The sequence below is a fragment of the Saimiri boliviensis genome, chromosome 18 (genome assembly GCF_048565385.1).
Source record: "Saimiri boliviensis isolate mSaiBol1 chromosome 18, mSaiBol1.pri, whole genome shotgun sequence".
Taxonomy (NCBI): Eukaryota; Metazoa; Chordata; class Mammalia; order Primates; family Cebidae; genus Saimiri; species Saimiri boliviensis.
This window is the reverse complement of record NC_133466.1, coordinates 2,112,306-2,132,392: the sequence shown is the minus strand read 5'-3', so window position 1 is coordinate 2,132,392 and position 20,087 is coordinate 2,112,306. Positions and strand designations below refer to the sequence as shown.

At 54.8% G+C, this 20,087-nt stretch overlaps 1 protein-coding gene across 1 annotated transcript; it reads right to left on the bottom strand.

Annotated features, from left to right (window-relative positions):
• Positions 1-7,225: 7,225 nt before the first annotated feature.
• Positions 7,226-20,066, bottom strand: LOC141582074 (thrombospondin-type laminin G domain and EAR repeat-containing protein-like). Its single transcript, XM_074389501.1, has 3 exons — positions 19,839-20,066; positions 15,372-15,473; positions 7,226-12,855 (listed from the first exon to the last, which is right to left on the bottom strand). Exons 1-3 carry the CDS (start codon positions 19,937-19,939, stop codon positions 12,702-12,704), a joined length of 357 nt encoding a protein of 118 aa, XP_074245602.1. The 5' UTR covers positions 19,940-20,066; the 3' UTR covers positions 7,226-12,701.
• Between the last annotated feature and the right edge of the window lie 21 nt (positions 20,067-20,087).

Genomic DNA, 20,087 nt, shown 5'->3' with positions numbered 1-20,087 from the left:
GGCAATGCCCAGACGTGAACTGAGATTGGCAGAGCTTGGTAACCTGCAACAAACCACCCTCCCCAACAGCAGGTGCCGGCGGGGGGTCCATCCTTCTGGTCACTACAGCGTGTTACAGATTTCTGCATCAGTGTACTTCCTCTTGGGAAGAAACGCCTCTGGGCCAGGATGCCTGGCTCCCCGCCTTCAGCCATGTAGCATTTCTCTTGGCATTTTGGTCAGGAGTGATGTCTAGATTTCTTACGTGTCAGAGGCTGCCCTGGCCACAGGGATGAGTCAGGGAAGACGACACTTTCCCGGGTGCACATGCGCAGCCCTCTGTGCTAACTAAAGCCAGCATGAGAAGCAGCAAACACGCCATCAGGAGGTCGCCAACACGGCCGTGTCCTTTCACACGTCCTCAGATCGTCCCTGAATCCACCCATGTTCTAAGATCATCCTCAAAAATGAGATTCCAAATCTCAGAATCTGCTTACAGCCAAATGATGCTGGAGCCCCCTGCTCAAAAGCTTTCATGACTCCTGTGCCTTCAAAATGAAGTCCTGAATCCCCGGCCCATCACCCGAGACGTGGTTGACGTGGTTAAATCTGCTCCTGAGTGTTTCCTCTTCAGGCACTCAGCCCAGTCTACCGCCAGCAGACGGGTTTCCTAGAAGTAACTGCTCCTCCTTCTGAACACTTAACAAAAAGTTCTCTGAAAAGGAATTTGGAGGAAAGAGACAATTCCAGTGAACAGTGTGCACACCTGGGTGGTGTCGACTTTGGTGTAAAATGAAGGTGTATTCAGAGAGCGAAGAGGGAGTCCAGATTTTAGAGCAAAAAGTTCCTTCCCAGGGGTCCCCATCAGGTCCGCATAAGCAAACCAAGGGGTGAAACGTGCTTCGTTCTGATTGGTTGGTATGGCTGAGCCCTGATGGGGTGGTTTCCAAGCCTCAAAACAGAGTGTTAGATGCTCCTTGTAAACAGTGAAAAGGGGTGTGGGGGGCGTGAGAGGGGTGCAGGGCGGAGGGGGATGGGAGCGGATCTGGCTGCAGTTGGTCTTGGCACGGAGAGCGGGGACTGACCGTGCTTCATGGTGGAATGGGCTTCTGCGGTGCATTTACGTCTTTCTGAGAATACAGAGTTCCCCGCCACTCCCTCACCCAGCCGTGGCCACCTGGTTATGTTTCCAATTTGAGAACCTCAGTTAGCTACTGGGAGCCCCTCTTGTTTGTCAGCCTGGGCACAGTCTACCAATCTCAAACCTGTAATCTCTCTCTTAACAAATCACTTTCTACCCAAATACAGATCCCAGGGTGTGTGTTTACCTCCCTTAAGGGCGCAGCCACTTGGGTTCATTTTTGACATCTCTACCTAGTGGAGAGCTCAGCACATGGCAGTGATACCAGAGTTCAGGGAAGGGAAGAGCATGGTCCCTTTAAATGATACAGAAGCGAGGTGCTGGGTAGGCGAGGGCGCTGTCCCTGGCTAGGGCTCCACCCCCACGGACCTAAGTGAGGACAGGCACTTCTGCCTTCACGCCTACATGTGGCATTTTCTAAGACCACCCTGGCCCGCCATGCTCCCATCCCGGGCCTGTAAAATCCCAAGATCCCAGCAAGGCAGAGACTGAAGCCACTGAATACTGAGAGGAACAAGACAAGCGGCTGGACATGGAGAGCACGTGGAGGGAGCCCGTGAGCGGAAGAGCTCACCCACGGACGGGGGCAGGCTGGCAGGCCCTAACCCATGGGACCAGGAGGGTTTGGCCGGGGCAGTCGGAGGAGAGCTGGGCCGCTGAATGGCCCAACTGCAGGGGAAAGAAAACCATCTCCCTCCCAGCTCCCCCATCGGCTGAGAGCTTCTTTCACTCAGTAACAGTTTGCACGCATTCTCCAAGCCCAGGTGTGATCCGATTCCTCTGGTCCACTAAGGCAAGAACCCGGGCTACAGAAAGCCCTCTGTGCGTGCGACAAGTAGAGGGTCTCACTGAGCTGCTTAGAGCAAGGTGCTTATAGACACAGAGCAAACTAACAGAGCACCTTAGAACACGCGCCCACTGCGGCTTCGGCTGCAAACATCACCCCTAACCCTGCTGTGGGGTCAGAGCCCCTCAGCCTGTCCGTCTGGGTGCTCCCTAGAGGTGTGAGCAGGGTCATTGAAGAAGCCAGCCACACCCCACCCATGCCCTGTGGTGGGGACAAGGGAACGTCGCTCTTTCTATTGGGGCCTCGTCTGGGATCTCAGAAGGTGAATGTGAGCGAATGCGGAAGTGTCGGGTCTGCCTGTCTTCCAAAACCCTGCCACCTCTCTCTCTCCTGTGGGTGAGAGGCTCTGTTTTCCTTTTTTTTTTTTTTAAATCTCTCGCATGGTTTAAAAATGGCTTTTATCTCCTTCTTTATAACGTTAGAGTTTTGCTACGGGCTTTGGTAACATTACTAAGTGAAATGGGCGTTGGGCTCAGCCGCCAAAGGCACAGACCAGTCTTTCCTGGCACTGCCAGGCAGGCCTCCTCCTCCATGGCCGCAGGCACACAGGGCTCCGGGCACCGCTCCTTTATGGTTCCCGCCCCGGCTTGGACACCTGGGCAGGCCCACAGCAGGCAGAGGTCACGCCGGACAGCCGCCACGGGGCGGGAGGGGGGCAGGGCCGAGGCCTGGACCCTGCAGGGAGCTTCTTGGTCAAGGGTGACCATGAACCTTTCCTCCCCTGGCCAAGGAATTCAACCTGGTCTCAACTGCGGGGACGATGGTCAGTTATAAGAATTAGAGGAACCCAGCTGCGCCAAGCGAGGGGTTCTTCCCACGGAACCTCCCCCTTTCTGCCGTTTAAACTGTTTTTCTCTTTTTTCCTTTTCTAAGTGACAGGAGAGGGCTCCCCTCCCCGCTGTTTCTCATGGGAAGTTCGCAGAGGAGCAACCCCTGCTGGCTGAGGCTGCAAATTCGGCCGGCACATTTGACACACTGAACAGACACACAGGCCCTAAGATATCGTTTCAGTCTCAAACTGGATTCCAAGCTTCAGGCTGAGGCCTTAGAAAGGAAACCCAGGTCTGAGGGGTCCAAAGCCAGGCCACACGCACAATGTAAATGGGCGGCACCAATTCCTGCCTCCTAAACCCCCACCCCACAGAAGGAGGCCACGCTTCACGGCGTGAACAGGCCAGGGGACTCTCGGTTTGCCAACAGCAGGGAGAAAGGGAGGCGTGGGTGAGGGCAGTTAATTCCTAGTCTCCAGGTTTCCCTGCTTCATGGGCACACACCGCATTGGTACCCATGGCTGGCACCTGACGAGGTCGCCAGGGATCAGGGGTAAGGAGTAGAGAGAGAAAGGATCATGCTCGCTTTCTCCATCACATCTGAGCTTTTGCTAAAAGAAGGAAGAGAATGAGGGGCGCCTCCATTCCCTGCCTTTCAGAGTGGGCAACCAGGTCTCTTCATTACACCCAGCTTATTCTGCTCTGGAGTGTATCCTGAACCATTGGGACGGCTTTGACCTTCAGGATCTGGAGGAAAAATGCCTCATAAGCTTCCACATAAAGGTTTGGCCAAATTATGAAGGACTGGGCCAGCCCTCAGAAGGAACCATTCATTCTGATACCATTCTGCAGTTGAAACTTTTCTGCAGCTGTGGGGACAGATGGTCTGAGGCTCCACGTATACAGGCTTTCTATACCTTGCAAGGCAATCCAGACCTTGGCTGACAGTGTAGGATTCATCTAGTCCTCCCGTATGCCACCTCAGAGAAGGCTGCAAGGTGTAAGCCCAGGGCATTAGGATGGAGTCCCAGAGGTACCCTCAGCAGAGGGGCCAGCTCCCTCAAGCCCTGCCCCTCCGGGCCCACCCTGACCTCCCTATCCAGCTTCAGCCTCTCGTTTGCCCCCTCCTAGAAATCCTCGCTCTCCTCTGGCTCCCCCAGCAGATGCCTGGTGAACTTGGGCCCAGTAAGGTCCAGGCCCCCCTCTCCCTACAGAACTTAAAGCCAATTAAGGGGGATCTTGGCAAGTTTTCAGATGACCCTGATAGGTATATAGAGGCTTTCCAGAATCTCACCCGAATATTTGAACTCTCCTGGAGAGACGTTAGGTTACTTTTGAATCAGACTGTGATGGGCACTGAGAAACAGGCCACTCTGCAAGCAGCAGAGAGATTTGGGGTTGAGCTTTGCATCACATGCAGCATCAGGGAAGGGGGCAAATATTATCCAACCGGAAGAGAAGCAGTACCAGTGAACGACCCTAAATGGGATCCCAGTGATGAGACGGAAGAAGGGAGGCGGGAGGAGGAGCCGTTTTTAGGTGTGTGTAATGGAAGGCTGACGTGAGACTAAAACCAAGCCTGTCAATTATCCTGAGTTGTCCATGATCGACCGGGAATTTGATGAAAATCCCATCACCTTCCTGGAAAGGCTAAGAGAGGCCTTGGTAAAGCTCGCCTCTCTATCTCCTGATTCCGTTGAGAGACAGCTAATCCCAAAGCATAACTTTATTACTCAGGCAGCTCCTGACATCAGGAGGAAGTTGCAAACACTGGCCCTGGGACCAGGTAGAAAATAAAAAGTTCACCTTCAAAGTTTCCCTTCTTGTTAAAGAATGAGAATAATGTTAGAATAACAGTCTCTTTCACAGAGTTTCTTCAAAGCCTTCTTGCTTTTTGCTAGTGACTCTTGGTTAAGCCCTATCCTATGTAGCTGCTAGATATAAAAGAATAAGCACATTCTATGTCCTTGTACTCTAACCAAGATGTTTATGTTATGACTTTTCTAAGTACTTTTGCAAGCAACTTCCTCTCCCTTCCTTATTTAGACTTCCTCTTTTCCTTTGTTCTCCATGGCCTTCACCTGATATTTAGAAAAGTTTTAAGTTGTTAACCAACCAAGTTTAGCTTGGATTGTGAAGTCTAGCTCCAACCAACGGAGATCAGATACAGCAGTAAGGACCTGAAACATAAAGAACAAATATGCCTGCTTTGCCTTTGTTCAGTGTACTCTCATGGCAAGATGGCTGACGAGAAGTACCCTTTCTGCAGAAGGTAAAATTACCTTGCCAAGAAAACTTTTTGTCTAAATACTAATTTTTCTTTGCAGTACCTGGGAACAAGCATTCTGTCTCTAACAGACCAGGTAGTACATTAGATGACTTCCTAAAAGTGGCCACCTCAGTCTTTTATAATAGAGAGAGGGAGCCCCAGGAAAGTGAGAAGAGACACAAGAAAGAGACAAGAACTTCAATGATCACTGTGTAAGCCCACAAACCCCAGAATTCCCAGGGTGACCTGTTAACTGCTAAACATATGGCAAAACCAGTTATCTCATTCTAAAATTTGTCTGCTCTTGTACAAGGTTTTAATTTTTTTTCACCAGGGTGAACCAGCTTGGGGTACAGCATTGCTGTTAGTATATTTCACTTCTTATCTTTGTGATCTTTGGCAGTAAATTCTCTGTATAACACACATCTTTAACCCACGCATACTTAACCTTGTAAAACTTGTTTTTTTACTCTCATGCCTAGAAGCCGTCAAACTCCCGAGTGGTCAGCCAGCCAGCGCCTCAGACAATGACTCCCTTTTCTAGGAACCCTTACACAGACCTCTGGAAGGAATCTGACTGCATTTTCCCCAAAGCAACATCCCCTGTCAGCAGAAAGCAGCTGAAACTGGCCATTGCCCACATTCTAACAGCTGTTAGAGGTTATCTTCAGAGAGGGGAAATGATATGGGAGTGTGGGGAAGGGAAGAGCGTGATCCCTTTAAATGATACAGAAGCGAGGTGCTGGGTAGGCGAGGGCGCTGTCCCTGGCTAGGGCTCCACCCCCACGGACCTAAGTGAGGACAGGCACTTCTGCCTTCACGCCTACATGTGGCATTTTCTAAGACCACCCTGGCCCGCCATGCTCCCATCCTGGGCCTATAAAATCCCAAGATCCCAGCAAGGCAGAGACTGAAGCCACTGAATACTGAGAGGAACAAGACAAGCGGCTGGACATGGAGAGCACGTGGAGGGAGCCCGTGGGCGGAAGAGCTCACCCACGGACGGGGGCAGGCTGGCAGGCCCTAACCCATGGGACCAGGAGGGTTTGGCCGGGGCAGTCGGAGGAGAGCTGGGCCGCTGAATGGCCCAACTGCAGGGGAAAGAAAACCATCTCCCTCCCAGCTCCCCCATCGGCTGAGAGCTTCTTTCACTCAGTAACAGTTTGCACGCATTCTCCAAGCCGAGGTGTGATCCGATTCCTCTGGTCCACTAAGGCAAGAACCCGGGCTACAGAAAGCCCTCTGTGCGTGCGACAAGTAGAGGGTCTCACTGAGCTGCTTAGTGCAAGGTGCTTATAGACACAGAGCAAACTAACAGAGCACCTTGGAACACGCGCCCACTGCGGCTTCGGCTGCAAACATCACCCCTAACCCTGCTGTGGGGTCAGAGCCCCTCAGCCTGTCCGTCTGGGTGCTCCCCTAGAGGTGTGAGAGGGGGTACTGAAGAAGCCAGCCACATCCCCACTGCATGCCTGCAGAGGGGACAAGGAAATCTTTCCCGTTTCAGTAGGTGTTAATAAACGCTGAGTGAGTGAATGATGCACAGTCGTAAAAAGCACAGCGGCCCTCTCACACTCTATGCCTGGGAAGGATCACCCGGTACAAAAGGTAATAGATAATGTCTAGAGATTTTCTCAACGGGACAGAAACAGAACACTCAAATGAGACAGCAAGTTGAAGAAAGTGCGACACTGCCATATTTTAGGATTTGTTTTCTTTTTTAAGAGAAATATATCAGAGAGACAGAGTCTCACTGTTGCCCAGGCTGATCTCGAACTCCTGAGCTTAAGGCCTCCTCCCGCCTCAGCCTCCCAAGTGCTGGGATTACTCCCATGAGCCTGGCCCCTAGGACTTTTTTTTCTTTTTTCTTTTACAATTTTTAATGTTTTATTGTTTTAAGTTCCAGGACACACACGCAGGACGTGCGGGGTGGTTGCGTGGGTGAACCTGTGCCATGGTGGATTGCTGCACCTGCCAACCCATTGCCTGCGTGTGAAGCCCAGCACGCATCAGCTCTTTCCCTTCATGCGGTCTGGCCCCCTGGCCCAGTCTCCCCCACATAACCCAGTTAGTGCGGTTCCCCTCCCAGGATTGTTTTTCTTATGGAAACATCACATTAGGCGCTGAAGTGAGGGTCCTGACTGTCTTCGAGGTTTGTGAGCACTTTTTAACCAGAGGTCTTGCTGGGGACGCAGAAGTACCTCCCTGCCTATGTCACTTTGTTCCCTTGCTGCTTTAAACAAGCAAGATGTGGGCTGCATTCCTTCCGCTGCTGCTGGCGGCGGCTTTGCGTTCCTGAGCATAAATGACTGGCTTTACTTTTGCTCTCAGGCTGTGAAAGGCCCCCACCCCCACACGTTCCACCCCTTGTCACCGAGACCCTCAGCGTTGCTATCTGTGCGTAATGCGGTCGGGAGTGGGTCTGGCTGTGTCCCCCCTCACTCTGTGCACGCCACCACTCTAGGCGAGGGCGTGCACCTGCCGTCCTGGGATTTAACCACATCAGTCACTGTTGCAAGGTGGGGTACAGATCACACTTCCTTTCCCGCTGATTCTACCTCTTTGTCCCCCACAGAGTCCTGCAAGATGGGCATGATTCTTCCCATAGCACAGCTGGAAATTGGGATGGCTCAGCTCAGAGTGCACAGCTCGGCAGGGCTGAGTCACGTGCACCCAGTGCCAGTCCCTCCAGGCGGTGCCCCTGAACCCGAGTCCATGAAAATCCCGCCTTTCGAACCAAACGCAAAAAGAAAAAAGATCACCTTCCTTGATATTTTCACCGAGCGGACATTCTTCGGCCCAGAGAACATCTTCCCAAAGAGCCAGACAGAGGTGCCCGTGCCTGCCTGCATGTGTGTGCCTCCACCCATCAACCATAACCCTACCCTCAAGCCAGGAACCAGAGACAAATTCTCAGGGTCACGCCATTGTTTTAGTCCTGAGGTCTCACTTCCCGAACTCTTGTGATTTGGGTCTACGTCTCCATCCTCCCAGACCATCCTCTGATTCTACCAGGGCCACACCTGGAACCCTCTGCTGATTTTTTTTTCTTTCCGCATTCATTTTCCAGGCACCTCACCACTCACCACCTCCCAGGGGTGAGCCCCAAGCTCACGCAGGGATCATGTTTTCCATGGCTTTTCCGTCTGCCTGCAGTTACGCCCCCCAGTCTCGGGCACAGGAACCCCCAGGTCTGTCTGGGGGATACACGTGCGGGACTGCACCCGGTTCCTCCCAGCCTCAGCCGCAGTGACCTGCTCCGTGAGGCTGGTTGTAGATGGGGCTACTGCCCCTGTCCAAGCCCTTCAGTTTCCCCTCCTGTGATTCTCCTGCCTCCCCCAAGCAGCTCTCCAGGGGACCCCATCCTGATACTCAGAGAAAGCCGAAAATGGAGATCTTGATGAGAAAAGAACTCTTCTGTGAGGAATGCAAGTCCTTTCATTATATGATCAGGTCCAGAGAGACACGGAGAGGGGCCAGCGTCCCGTCCCACCCCCTGAGGTATGTGCTATCTTCAGGAGCTGTGTGTGATGGCCACGAGGAGCCCTAACCAACAAATCTCAACCATCGGGTGCTGTGACCCACGCCACAGTCAGCAGCGTTATTCTGTGAGCCAGGGAGGGTTCCTGACAAGAGCTTTGTGTCGGACCTGCTCCATGTCCCCCTTTTGCCCTTGAAAACCTGCCTCTAATGATGGCCAGAGAAGGCCAAAGCAAGCTCGTGGCCAGGAAGCTCGTGGCCAAAGGAAGCTCGTGGCCAGAGAGCTCGTGGCCAAAGGAAGCTCGTGGCCAGGTGCACTTGTGTGTGAGTCTTCCAGGCCGCTGTCTTCACCGTGGCTCGAGCTGGCTCTCTAGGTTAGACCTTACGCCTCAGCTTCTTCCTTTTAGGGCGACAGCGATCGGAACACAGAAGGGCCCCTGCCCCTCCCTGTCTGAAGCTCAGACTCCGCAGGAGAGGATTTCCCACTCCAAGACAGCAGCGGGGCCAGCTCAGAGGATGGAGGAGCTCACGTCTGCTGGGGGCGCGGCTCTGTCCAGTGGGGTCAGGAGGGCTGTGGCAGCTTCCGTTAATTCCGTTGGGGAGCCAGTAGCTTCTGACAGTTATTCCAGCTGAGGATGCTGGGATGGATTTTTTTTTTTTTTTTTTTTTTTTTTTTTGAGACAGGGTCTCACTCTGTCACCCAGGCTGGAGTGCAGTGGCTCCATCTTGACTCACTGCAGCCTCAACCTCCCAGGTTCAAGCAACTCTCCTGCCTCAGCCTCCCAAGTAGCTGGGATTACAAGCATGTGCCTGGCTAATTTTTGTATTTTTAGTAGAGACGGGGTTTCATCATGTTGGCCAGGCTGGTCTTGAACTCCTGATCTCAGGTGACCCTCTGCTTCGGCCTCCCAAAGTGCTGGGATGACAGGTGTGAGCCTCGGCACCGGCCCGGGATGGAATTTTAGGTGAACCGTAGCCCTTAGATCAGGAGCCTGGCTTCAGCGTCCAATGAAGCGGCACCACAGGGATGGGGAGAGAGGGGGGATTGGCAGGTGACGCGGAAACCTCTGGTTAGCCCCTCGCTTCCACATCCTCCCCAAAATCTTCAGCCCAAGTGCTGCATATCCCCGATTCCAGGTCTCCCCCGGTCCTTGGGGGCAGACGCCCACGTCGGCAAAGCAACGATGGAGAAGTGGGGAAGATAAAGGGTGGTGAAAACGGCCGCAGAGAAGCTGCCAGAAGCTTGGCTGGAGCCAGGTTTTGTGTCTCGGAATTGGAGCTACCAAGCTTATTGGTTCAAGCCCTGACAGACAGGAGAGGGGTTCACAAAGTGCTGTTGGGAGGGTAAATACACAGCTAAAGGGACTTTAATCTGAGCCTGAAAAGTGCCTACACCAGCACAAAAATAAAGCTCCAGCACCCTCAGGCCAGCCCTGCTGGAAACGTCCCGTGAGTCAGCCCCAGGAAGATGTGGTCCAGGGGAGGCACATCCTGACCGAGGCAGGAAAGGGCCCTGCTCTTCTGCTGGCCCCTCCTCCACTGTGGTGCTGAAAGTCCCATCGGGGCGGTCACCCAAGCGGCGGGAAGGAAGAGGTCCATCTTTTGCGTGGCCACTTAGATGCTTCCTGGAAACCCGGCTGTCTCCCCACCATTGCCCTCCCGTGCACTCAGCGGGAGCTCATCGAAGCCTCGCAGGAACCTGACCGCTCACCTCACTGCCTATCTACACTTCTTCTCTTTCCCCTCCCCCTTCTGCCCTCTCCTCTCTTCCTCTTTTAAATACCCAGCATCCCAAAACGCTCTCTGGAAAAGGCCGGGCCACAGGTCCCGCCGTGACTGGCGCTGCTTCTACCCAGGCAGATGCTCAGCCTTGGCGTCATAACCCTGTAAGTCGACTGAGACCTGGTCGGACACTTTCAGTTTGCGACCCGAATCCTGAGTGTTTGGTGACTTGACTTAGAAGGTCTTAGATTTTCCAGCTGCTCAAGCCAGGCTCTGATTTCCAAAATAAGGCCAAATCTAGAACAGTTTGGGGAATGAGGGGGTCTGGCTGAGATGGAAGTTGGAACGCTTGTGGCACCGTCAGCCTCACGTGAACTGAAACAAATCACTCCGCCGGTGCAGACCAGTGAGAGAACCAGGCCCAGCTGGAAAGGCGCGTGGCTGCGTCTGCAAAGCAGGAAAGTACCCGAGACGGGCCTCGGTCGGTGGAGAAGTTTGTTTTGCCACAGCTAAGGACGCACCCAGGGGACAGGTCTGTGCCCTTCTCTAAGATGAGGTTGAGGGCTTCAGTGAGGGGGAAAGGCCAGCGGCTGGAGGGCCGGAGGGAGGGTGTGGTCACATGGCTGACTCCCCGGCTGCAGGGGAAAAGGAGCCGGTGGGGGCAGTGAAGTGTTCACCTCATGCTCAGTTAATCGGCGTTTTCCATGAGGCAAGGTGCCCACGGCGTGGCCGCTGGTGGAGATGCCATGGCCGCTGGTGGAGATGCCGTGGCCGCTGGTGGAGATGCCGTGGCTGTCTGCTTCGGGACAAAGGGAAAGGCAGCTTCTTGAATGACTCAGCTTTCAGCTTAATTTTGTCTTCCTGGTAGAGTGAACTGGGTCTGGAGTTTTTATCTTCCTTTTGCAAGTGCTGACCCAACTTATTGGGTCAACTCAATTATGTGTGAGTGGGACCCTCGGAGTGACGGGTAAGGAGAGCAGGGCCTGCCTCGCCGTGCCCAGGAGGCTTGGGAAAGCCTCGGGCACGCACAGAGGGGAAGGAGGCGCTCGGCGTCTGCCCTCGGCGGGGACTGGCTCTCCCGGGGCCACAGCGACGCCCGGAAGAACACGAAGGCCGCAAAGCCGGCTGAAGCGGACACGGAGCGCATTATTTGCCAGACGAGGGGGGCTCCCATTTCATCGTGAACTGAAGGCGAACAGACGGCTGCCGTGTGGAGAGCAGGAAGTTCTGTCTGCAGTTCCGACTGGCGGAAAAAGCGAATTGTAAACTCTCTCGGGATCGTTGCTGTTCCGACTTGTGTCGCAGAAGCAGGAGCGTGGTTCGGGAAGACCCTAGCGGGTCTGGTCTGCGCTGCGCGGCCCCCGAGCCTGGTGTCTGAGCCTCCTCTCGTCTGGGGAAGGCTTTCTCCGGCACCCACATGCATTAAGAGGGAGGAGCCCCGGGTCCTCGCGCCCCTCACCACCTCCTGTCCTTGCTGCCTGTGACGGGTGGACACGCAGCTCTCCCGGCTGCAGAGACAAGATGACCACAGGTGAGCCGGTGGAGAACACTGCCATCAGGGGGCTGGGACAGCCTGAACAGTCCACGGCCCGTCAGCTGGAGGGCAGGTCATTAAAATGCTGCGGAACAGGGAAAGAAATCCTGGGCCTGGGGCCGGGCGTGGTGGCTCACGCCTGTAATCCAAGCACTTTGCAGGCCAAGGCGGGCGGATCACCTGAGGTGATCCCTGAAGTTGGGAGTTCAAGACCAGCCTGACCCACATGGTGAAACCCCATCTTTAAAAAAAAAAAGAAAGAGAAAGAGAAATCCTGGGCCCAGAAGCAATTCCACAGGGAACTCAGGTCCCTGTGGGTGGGAACTTGGGGAGGGGGTGCCACCCAGGCCACACCCAGGCTTGTTATTTCTGACCTGGCCCCAGTGGATTTGTGGGTAAACTGAGGCTGGGAGGGAGGCCGCTCCCTGTACGGGGGAGATGGCCCTCTGTCTGTGTCTGTGGCAAAGGGCTGTACTCGCCTGCTGCTGAGTGGTTTTGTAAAGAGCAATATAAATACAGTTCCGCTCAGATAAAACACAGTAAATAGGTGGAGGCATCGCGGTCAGCGTCAAGGGCGGCACCACGTCTACTTGGGCGGCCGGGTGCACACAGCGGGAGGGGCTGGCGCGAGGCCAGCTTAGGGTCACAAGCCTGAGGGCCTGTTGTTTGAGGTAAATCTTTATAGAACGTTTCATTGGTGGTGAAATCCCCGCCTGACAGTCAGATGGGCGACCTCCGCCTGCAGGACCCAGAGTTGTGGGCTGTGGCTCAGAACCACCCAGAGGTGGATGCACGTTCCTGCCCGAACCAAGGCTGCAGACGGCCCCACCTGCACCCTGCCCGCAGCCCAGGCCCCGGCTGCCCGAGGTTCCGCCCACCAGACGTCCAGGGCCATTTAGGGGGAGGTGCTGGGGTCCCGCCCCATCCGGCCACTCCAGCGGCTCCCGATGGCCCCGGCCTCAGTGCGTCCTCAGCCGCAGGACCCTGGAGAGGGGCTCCTTGGCGCTGGAGTACATGAGGTAGGCGCCGGCCGTGGTGCTGAAGGCCTCCCAGTCCCTGCAGCCCACGGTAGGGAGGCTGTGCACCGCCACGAAGCCCTCGTAGCCCTGCCACCTGCGGGACAGACGGCAGCCCGGTCAGCCTGGGCCCTGTGCGGAGGCTCCTCTCCCCTGCTCCCACCCGCGCCGCCAGGGACCCAGCAGCTCCGGGTCACATGCAGACCTCTCCCATTCCCTGCAACTGGCACAGCATGGAGACAGCAGTTGTGGGCCGCGAGGGCCTGCTCATCCTGCAAAGCAGGAGGCGGAGGCCCAGAAGAGGAAAGATCCAGATCTCACAGGTCCCAGCACTAGCTCCCCTCCACCCAAGCTCCTACCCCAGGAGCTTCCAAATGTGGAGTTGCCAGGGCTGGCCGTGACCATGAGGTGCAAGGTGACCTTCCTCCAGGCCCCTCTAACACACACAGGCCACCAGGCAGGCGGGAGCCCCTCTGTCCTCAGACACAGGAGCTCTGCCTGCTGCTCTGCGGCCCCACTCGGGCTGCCCGGCCCTCATTCCCTCCCCAGGCAGCTGCTGGCGGCTGGGATTTGCCTTCAAAGGGACTCACTTATCCCAGCGGCTTCCATTTCCGAGGGGTGGAGTCCCAGAGGCAGGGCACCGACATCAAAGGGCACCAGTTGTTTAAATTTAATTAAAGTATTAAATTCTTCCAGATTGCTTTCTGGAGAAGCCATGGTGATTACTGTTCTCGTGGAGAAGGGCAGGCTGGGATCCCCCCACCCCCTCCACTGACCATCTTTAAAACGCTTCCAAACAAATTCGGAGAAACCTGTCAGGGTTTTGCTCTGAGAACAAATCACTTATAATGTTTATTCATACTTTTCTTCTAAAAATTCCTGTTAATATATTTTGCCTGTTTTTCTCATCTTTTACTAGTTTGTAAGGGTTCCTTTTCTGTCACGTGTGTGGGAAACTTTCTCTTTTGATTCTGAATGGGACGTCTGTCTCCACGTAAAGCTGTTACACAGGTGGCCAGGGCCGAGGCTTTCCTCCCTGGCTTGGCTTCTTCATGGAACCCTGAGGTTATACAGCAGCACTTAGCTTTTCTTCCTTCACACTTGAACTTTTAAATGTATTTTTGTGTACAATGTGAAGTAGGGGAACAGCTTTGTTTTATTCTACAGTTAATCTCGCTAATCATACGGGATTATTAAATAATGCATCCTTTTCTCCTTGCCTTCAAATACAGCATTTGTGGCTGGGTATGATGGCTCACGCCCGTAATCCCAGCACTTTGGGAGGCCAAAGCGGGCAGACCACTGGAGGTCAGGAGTTCCAGACCAGCCTGGCCAGCATGGTGAAACCCCATCTTTACTAAAAACACAAAAATTAGCCAGGCGTGGTGGCGCATGCCTGTGGTCCCAGCTACTCGGGAGGCTGAGGTGGGGGGATCGCTTGTGCCTGGGCATTTCAGACTGTGGCGAGCTGAGAGCACTCACTGCCCTCCAACCTGGGCTACAGAGCAAGACCCTGTCAAAGGAAAAAAGAAGAGGTACCATTAAAAAGGTACCAGGCCCAGCTGGTTTTATAACTGAGCTGAACCCAGCTGTCAGAAATGAGAGAAAAATCCTACTATTCATACTGTCCCAGCCCACAGGTGCAGTTAGAAAGCCCTGCAGTGTGTATGATCATAAGGCTGCACCTCAAACGGGATCAAGTTAAGTCCCCAAAAGAAAAGCACTGAGCAACCTTATTTCCTATTATAGACGCCAAAAGCTTAAAGATAAGCAATTGGAAGTCAGGGCTTATTAAATAATTATGCATTATCACCAAGCAGCCTCGGGTCCGAGAAACAGAGGAAATCTCTCACTCTGAATCGTGACGTGGGCAGCAGCGTCTTGGAACGGCGCCACGCACTCACAGATGCCGGAGGAGAACCCAGCCCAGGCCTGGATGGCCCACGGCCCGTCAAACGCCATGCTCAGATGTGCTCGTTAAACCAGAGCAGGGTGTGACGGCTGCCGCTTCTGCCACCATCCAAGATTGTTCTGGAATCTTTAGCTAGGGAAGCAAACTAAATACTCAATGAGAACCCTAGAAATCAAGGGGAAATGTTCTTTATTCTCAGATGTGATTGTATTTCTAACTCTCCGGAGAATCTTTTTAAGAAAAGCTATTAGAACTGATAGTTTGGTGAGACGGCTAGATGCAAAAAATGATTGTCATGATAAGCAACTGCAAATGAAAATTAAAAAAAAAAAAGCCAACCCTATTCGTTCAACTTAGAACACTTGGAAAACTCCTAGAAATAAATGTGGTGAGAGCACTACAGTGTCCATGAGAGAAAAGTTAAATATCCACAACTCCTAGGCTAGGATGTCCACACTGCATCCCTGCCAGGCTCCAGAGGCAGAAGTGCCGGCGCGCGTGGGTCATGGCTACACCTGGGGCAGGGGCCGGCTCAGTCCCGACACCAGTGCAGCCAGCCCCGGGCCGTCCACCAGGCCCAGCCAATCTCGGGAAACGGCAGCTGACTTGGGACTCACTGTGAGCGGAGGAGGCCCTGTGAGAGGAGGCGAGCCCCCAGGGGAAGCCCGGTGCTGGGAGGAAGCCGGCTCGCAGCTCATTACCTGTAAATAATACTGTTCACCGAGAAGGTGCGCCCGTCGAAGGAGTTAGCGACCACCAGGAAGGAATCTTCTCCCACCGAGAAAAACTCCCAGTCCAGAGCACTGCGGAACAAGCGGTCGGGTATCAGCACACAACGGACATCGCTGGAGAACTGGAGGCTTGGCCTGAAGCCACCTCCACAATTCACAGAGGAGGAGCCGGGCCCAAAGTCGGGAGTGGTTTTCTCAAAGTCACAGAGGAGTCGGTCTATTCCAGGAAAATGTAAATTAGTTGCTTACCTAAAAATATTTCAAATTTTATTTTATTTATTTTATTTTTGAGAGGGATCTCCCTCTGTCGCCCAGGCTGGAGTGCAGTGGTGCGATCTCGGCTCACCAAAACCTCTACCTCTGAGGTTCAAGCGATTCTCCTGCCTCAGCCTCCTGAGTAGCTGGGATTATAAGCATGCACCATCACACCTGGCTAATTTTTATATATTTAGTAGAGATGGGGTTTCACCATGTTGGCCAGGCTGGTCTCAAACTCCTGACCTCAAGTGATCTGCCCGCCTTGGCCTCCCAGAGTGCTGGGATTACAGGCACAAGCCGCTGTGTCCGGCCCCAGATTTTAAATTGTGGTAAAATATATGTAACATAAAATGTACCACCTCAGCCATCTTTAGGTGCACGGATCAGGGGCATGAGGCACATTAATACTGCTGTGCAGCCGTCACCACTGTCCCCCTGCAGTCACCATCACCCCGTCACCTCCCCAGCCCGGCACCCACCACCCCACTTTCTGTCTCTATGAATCCGACTACTCTAGGGACCGCATAGAAATAGAATCACACGGTATTTGTCCTTTTGTGTCTGACGCAGCTCAGACACCAGTGACCTCAAGGCTCATCTGTCTTGTCGCCTATGTCTGAATTTCCTTCCTTTTTGAGGCTGAGTGACGTTCCACTGTGTGAATGGATGCGTTGTGTTCATCCACCCACCCTCAGACGGACACTTGGGTAATTTCCTCCATGTGACTACTGTGAATAACACTGCTGTGAACACCGGGGTAGAAAAGTCTACTTTTTTTTTTGAGATGGAGTTTCGCTCTTGTTACCCAGGCTGGAGTGCAATGGCGCGATCTCGGCTCACCGCAACCTCCGCCTCCTGGGTTCAGGCAATTCTCCTGCCTCAGCCTCCTGAGTAGCTGGGATTACAGGCACGCGCCACTACGCCCAGCTAGTTTTTTGTATTTTTAGTAGAGACGGGGTTTCACCATGTTGACCAGGATGGTCTCGATCTCTTGACCTCGTGATCCACCCGCCTCGGCCTCCCAAAGTGCTGGGATTACAGGCTTGAGCCACCGCGCCCGGCCGAAAAGTCCACTTTTAAGAGCTTGAAACGATCAGAGAAAAAGTCCCAGGCTTCCGGCGCCTGCTGCAGGCAGGGGCTCGATTTCCCGTCTGGACACTGCAGAGATGGAGTCGCAGCGCCATGGCCACCGCGCCTGGCTTCTTCTCTCAGCATCGTGTCCTCAGCTGTGAGGTCAGCAGCGCGAGGTCACTCCAGCAGGGGCCTGCAGGACCTTCGGGGTCACAGATGCTGACCTGCAGGTGGGCGCTGTTGCTTGTTGCAGACAACCTTGCTGAGTTCTGTCTTAGGCATAAGCCTCGCCTGCGTTTGCCCGGGTGCATCTGTGCGTGGGGTCAGCTCGGTTTGAGGGGTCTGGCAAGTGGCTTTCCTGGAGCCCTTCCCCCCCCCGGAGTCCACTTGCTGAGCTGTCGGCATCAGCCCCTCATCTTGAGATGAGGAAATGGAGGTGGAAGGCTCGCACAGGCTGGCGTCTTGCTGACATGCAGGCCAGGCCGGCCCTCTGCTTCAGCAGCCTCAGGGCTGTGGCCACTTGAGGCAGCAGAAGGGCCCCTCCCTTGCTGGGCCTCATCTCAGAGCGTCCCTGGAGGCAGTTGAGGGGCCACCTGCAGGAGGGGCTTGGAAAGGTCCCTAGGGGAGGCAGGGAGCCTGGAGGTGTCCAGGGACGGGCAGAGCCCATGGGCCCTGGGCTCCTCACTCCTTCTGTCAGTCAGGGTGACATCTGGAGCCACCTCCATTGCTGGCGGGTTATAATTTGGTTCCCATGGAGCCTGTGCCAGCTCGCCGGGAGGAGGACGAGGATGCCCGTGATCACGTGCCCTGGTCTGGAGGCACAGCCACGGGCCCCGGGTCAGTGTGACTCCTCAATTGGACCTGAGCTCTAAAACCCAGGACCGAGGCAGACAAGCGGCGGTGGCAGTGGCGGGAGGTCCTGTCTGGCTGCACTGAGGCTCACGTCAGAAGCCGGCTTCGCTTTAACCGCAAAATAAGGCGTCTAGTGCGAGTCCCCGAGTCTGCCTCCAGAGCAGCCCCGGCCACACCTGCCAGGGACAGTGTTATTCCTCAGAATCTGGCCCTCTGGCCAAAAGGCAGAAACGCACACGCCCCTCAGCGGCAAACGCATGGATGGAGCGTGACAGCCACAAGAAGGGGGACGCTCTGAGCTGCGCAGCCACGCCACGAACCCGGAGGACGCGGTGCCGTGAGAAAGAGCCAGGCACAGAGGCCACGGCCATTTCCGTGCGGCGTCCAGAACGGGGAATCACAGACACAGGAAGCAGACCGGGACTGCCCGGGGGGAGGGAAGGGGCTGGCAAAGGGTGAGGGGGCTCCTTCTGTGGGGATGAGAATGTTCCAGAATTGACTGCAGCAACGGCTGCACGTATCTGTGGATTCAACAAAACCACTGAATTGTAAAAAGCAAACACAGCAGACCACTTGAAGGCAGTGAGAGCTGAGGTCACACAGCTTTGAGGAACCCCTCAGCCGCCCCCGAGAGGGTTTTGGGCTTGGGGAGACCACATGGAGCCTTCCAGAAGTGTAGGGACTCCTCACACCGGGGAGAAAGGCCAGGATTTTGGCTTTCGTGTGCTGTTTTGACAATAATTATTAAACGTAGCCTTAATTAGTAAGTACTTTCTGTGTTTCACGATTTAGTTCATGAACCGTCCACACCACTGCCCGGGGTGACGCGGCCGTAAGTCGCGGTGTAGCTGGGCTCTGCTGGCTCCACAGCTTCAAACACCGAGGCGTCTGCCTCATCCATTTCCAGACTGGCACCGTCTCCATGAGGCACATTTCATCCCACGATTATTTTGAATCACAGTTCATTCTCCAACTTGTCTTACTCTAAGCGTTGTTCTAAAATGCCTCGTCTACAGTTGCTCTCGGTGTTGACGTTGGAGGGCGTGGGCTCGTGCTGGGGACACCCGCCCAGTGCCTGTTCCTCCTGCCATGGCTGCCAGGCCACGCAGGGGCCACTCTGGAATCCCCAATGCCTCCGGCAGGCACCACTACTGTCTCTCTTTCTTTATTCTGAGGCTTTTTAAAAAAAAGTTTAAAAATCATCTAAGTAAGATATTAGTCAGCTAGACCTTTGCAAAACCAGCAGTTCAGAAGTAACGCAGCAAGTAGGGAAAGTCTTTCCTGGTCTGCCTGCATGCCCTGCAGCCCGCCTGGCCCTGGGGTGATGGCTGCTGGCGGGGCGCTCCCTTCCAGAGCCTTCTCTGTGCCTCCTACGGCGCGCACAGCTAGGTGGCATGCACACCGGCTGGCTCCTCGGTGCCTGGGTCACGAGACTCCGCCGCACCGCAGCCTGCCCTCCCACAGAGCAGCTTGTCCTGCAGACTTTTCTCCTCTGAGTGTTGTCGTGTCTCTCAGTGCCCAGGCGGGGCTGGTGAATCGTTACTCAGTGAAACAGGAGTGAATGAAACCCAAAGGGCACCTGAAAAGCGGCCTACTCCATTCCAGGATGGGCATGGGCTGGATTCCAGCTCTGGGGTCCGAGTCATACGGATTCAATTGCAGTTTCAGTCACAGACTTCTGAATTCCACCCCAGAGGAGGCCCCATGCTGATCAGGACAGTTATGGATTTTCAGTGCCCCCTGTGCCAAATACGGTGTCCACACAACCTCCTGTGGCCCCGCAGAGCGTGTCATCTGGAGCCCGACCCTGTCTACATATGAACCCCCCTCCAGCTTCCCTGGGTCTCACGTCTGTCTCAACACGCATGTCTCAGTGTCCAGGTGTTGCCAAGGAGGAGGATGCCGCCTCTGGGGAAGGAAGTAACCCTGCCATGGCAGCGGGCATCAGCAGGCAACGGGCAACGGTCGGAAGAGCTGCTCGAGGCCTGCCCCTCGAACCTGCCCCTGTGGGGCCTTGGCTGCTCCTCCACACGACAGGCACGAAGCCCCTTCCCCTCTCCACCGCCCAGATGAAAGGAGGTGGCGGGTATGAGCGTGCAGAGCTCTGGGAACCAAGCCTGTGGCTCAGAGTGGTACTGACTTTCCCAGGCCAGTCCTTGCGTGGGAAGGATGGTGAGGATTCCACTGAAGGGGATTCCGACACGATGGGCATCCCAGAGATCAGCCCGTCCTCCCCCAGCCCGCTGAGGCACGCACCTGCAGGTGAGAATGTCCTGGAACTTGACAAAGGCCTGCGCGGTCACATTCAGCTCGTAGATGACAGAGTTGATGACGTAGGACTCATTCTGGGCTTGCATCTCCACGTCGTAGCTGTGACTGTTGGCCACGGCGAGGAAGATCCTCTCCCCAATGTGGAAGACTTCCCAGTCCGCAGCACCTAACGTCTAGGCCCAAAGGAGAGTGGGTGCAGGGGTGTGGGTGAGGGGGTGCAGGGGTGTGGGCGAG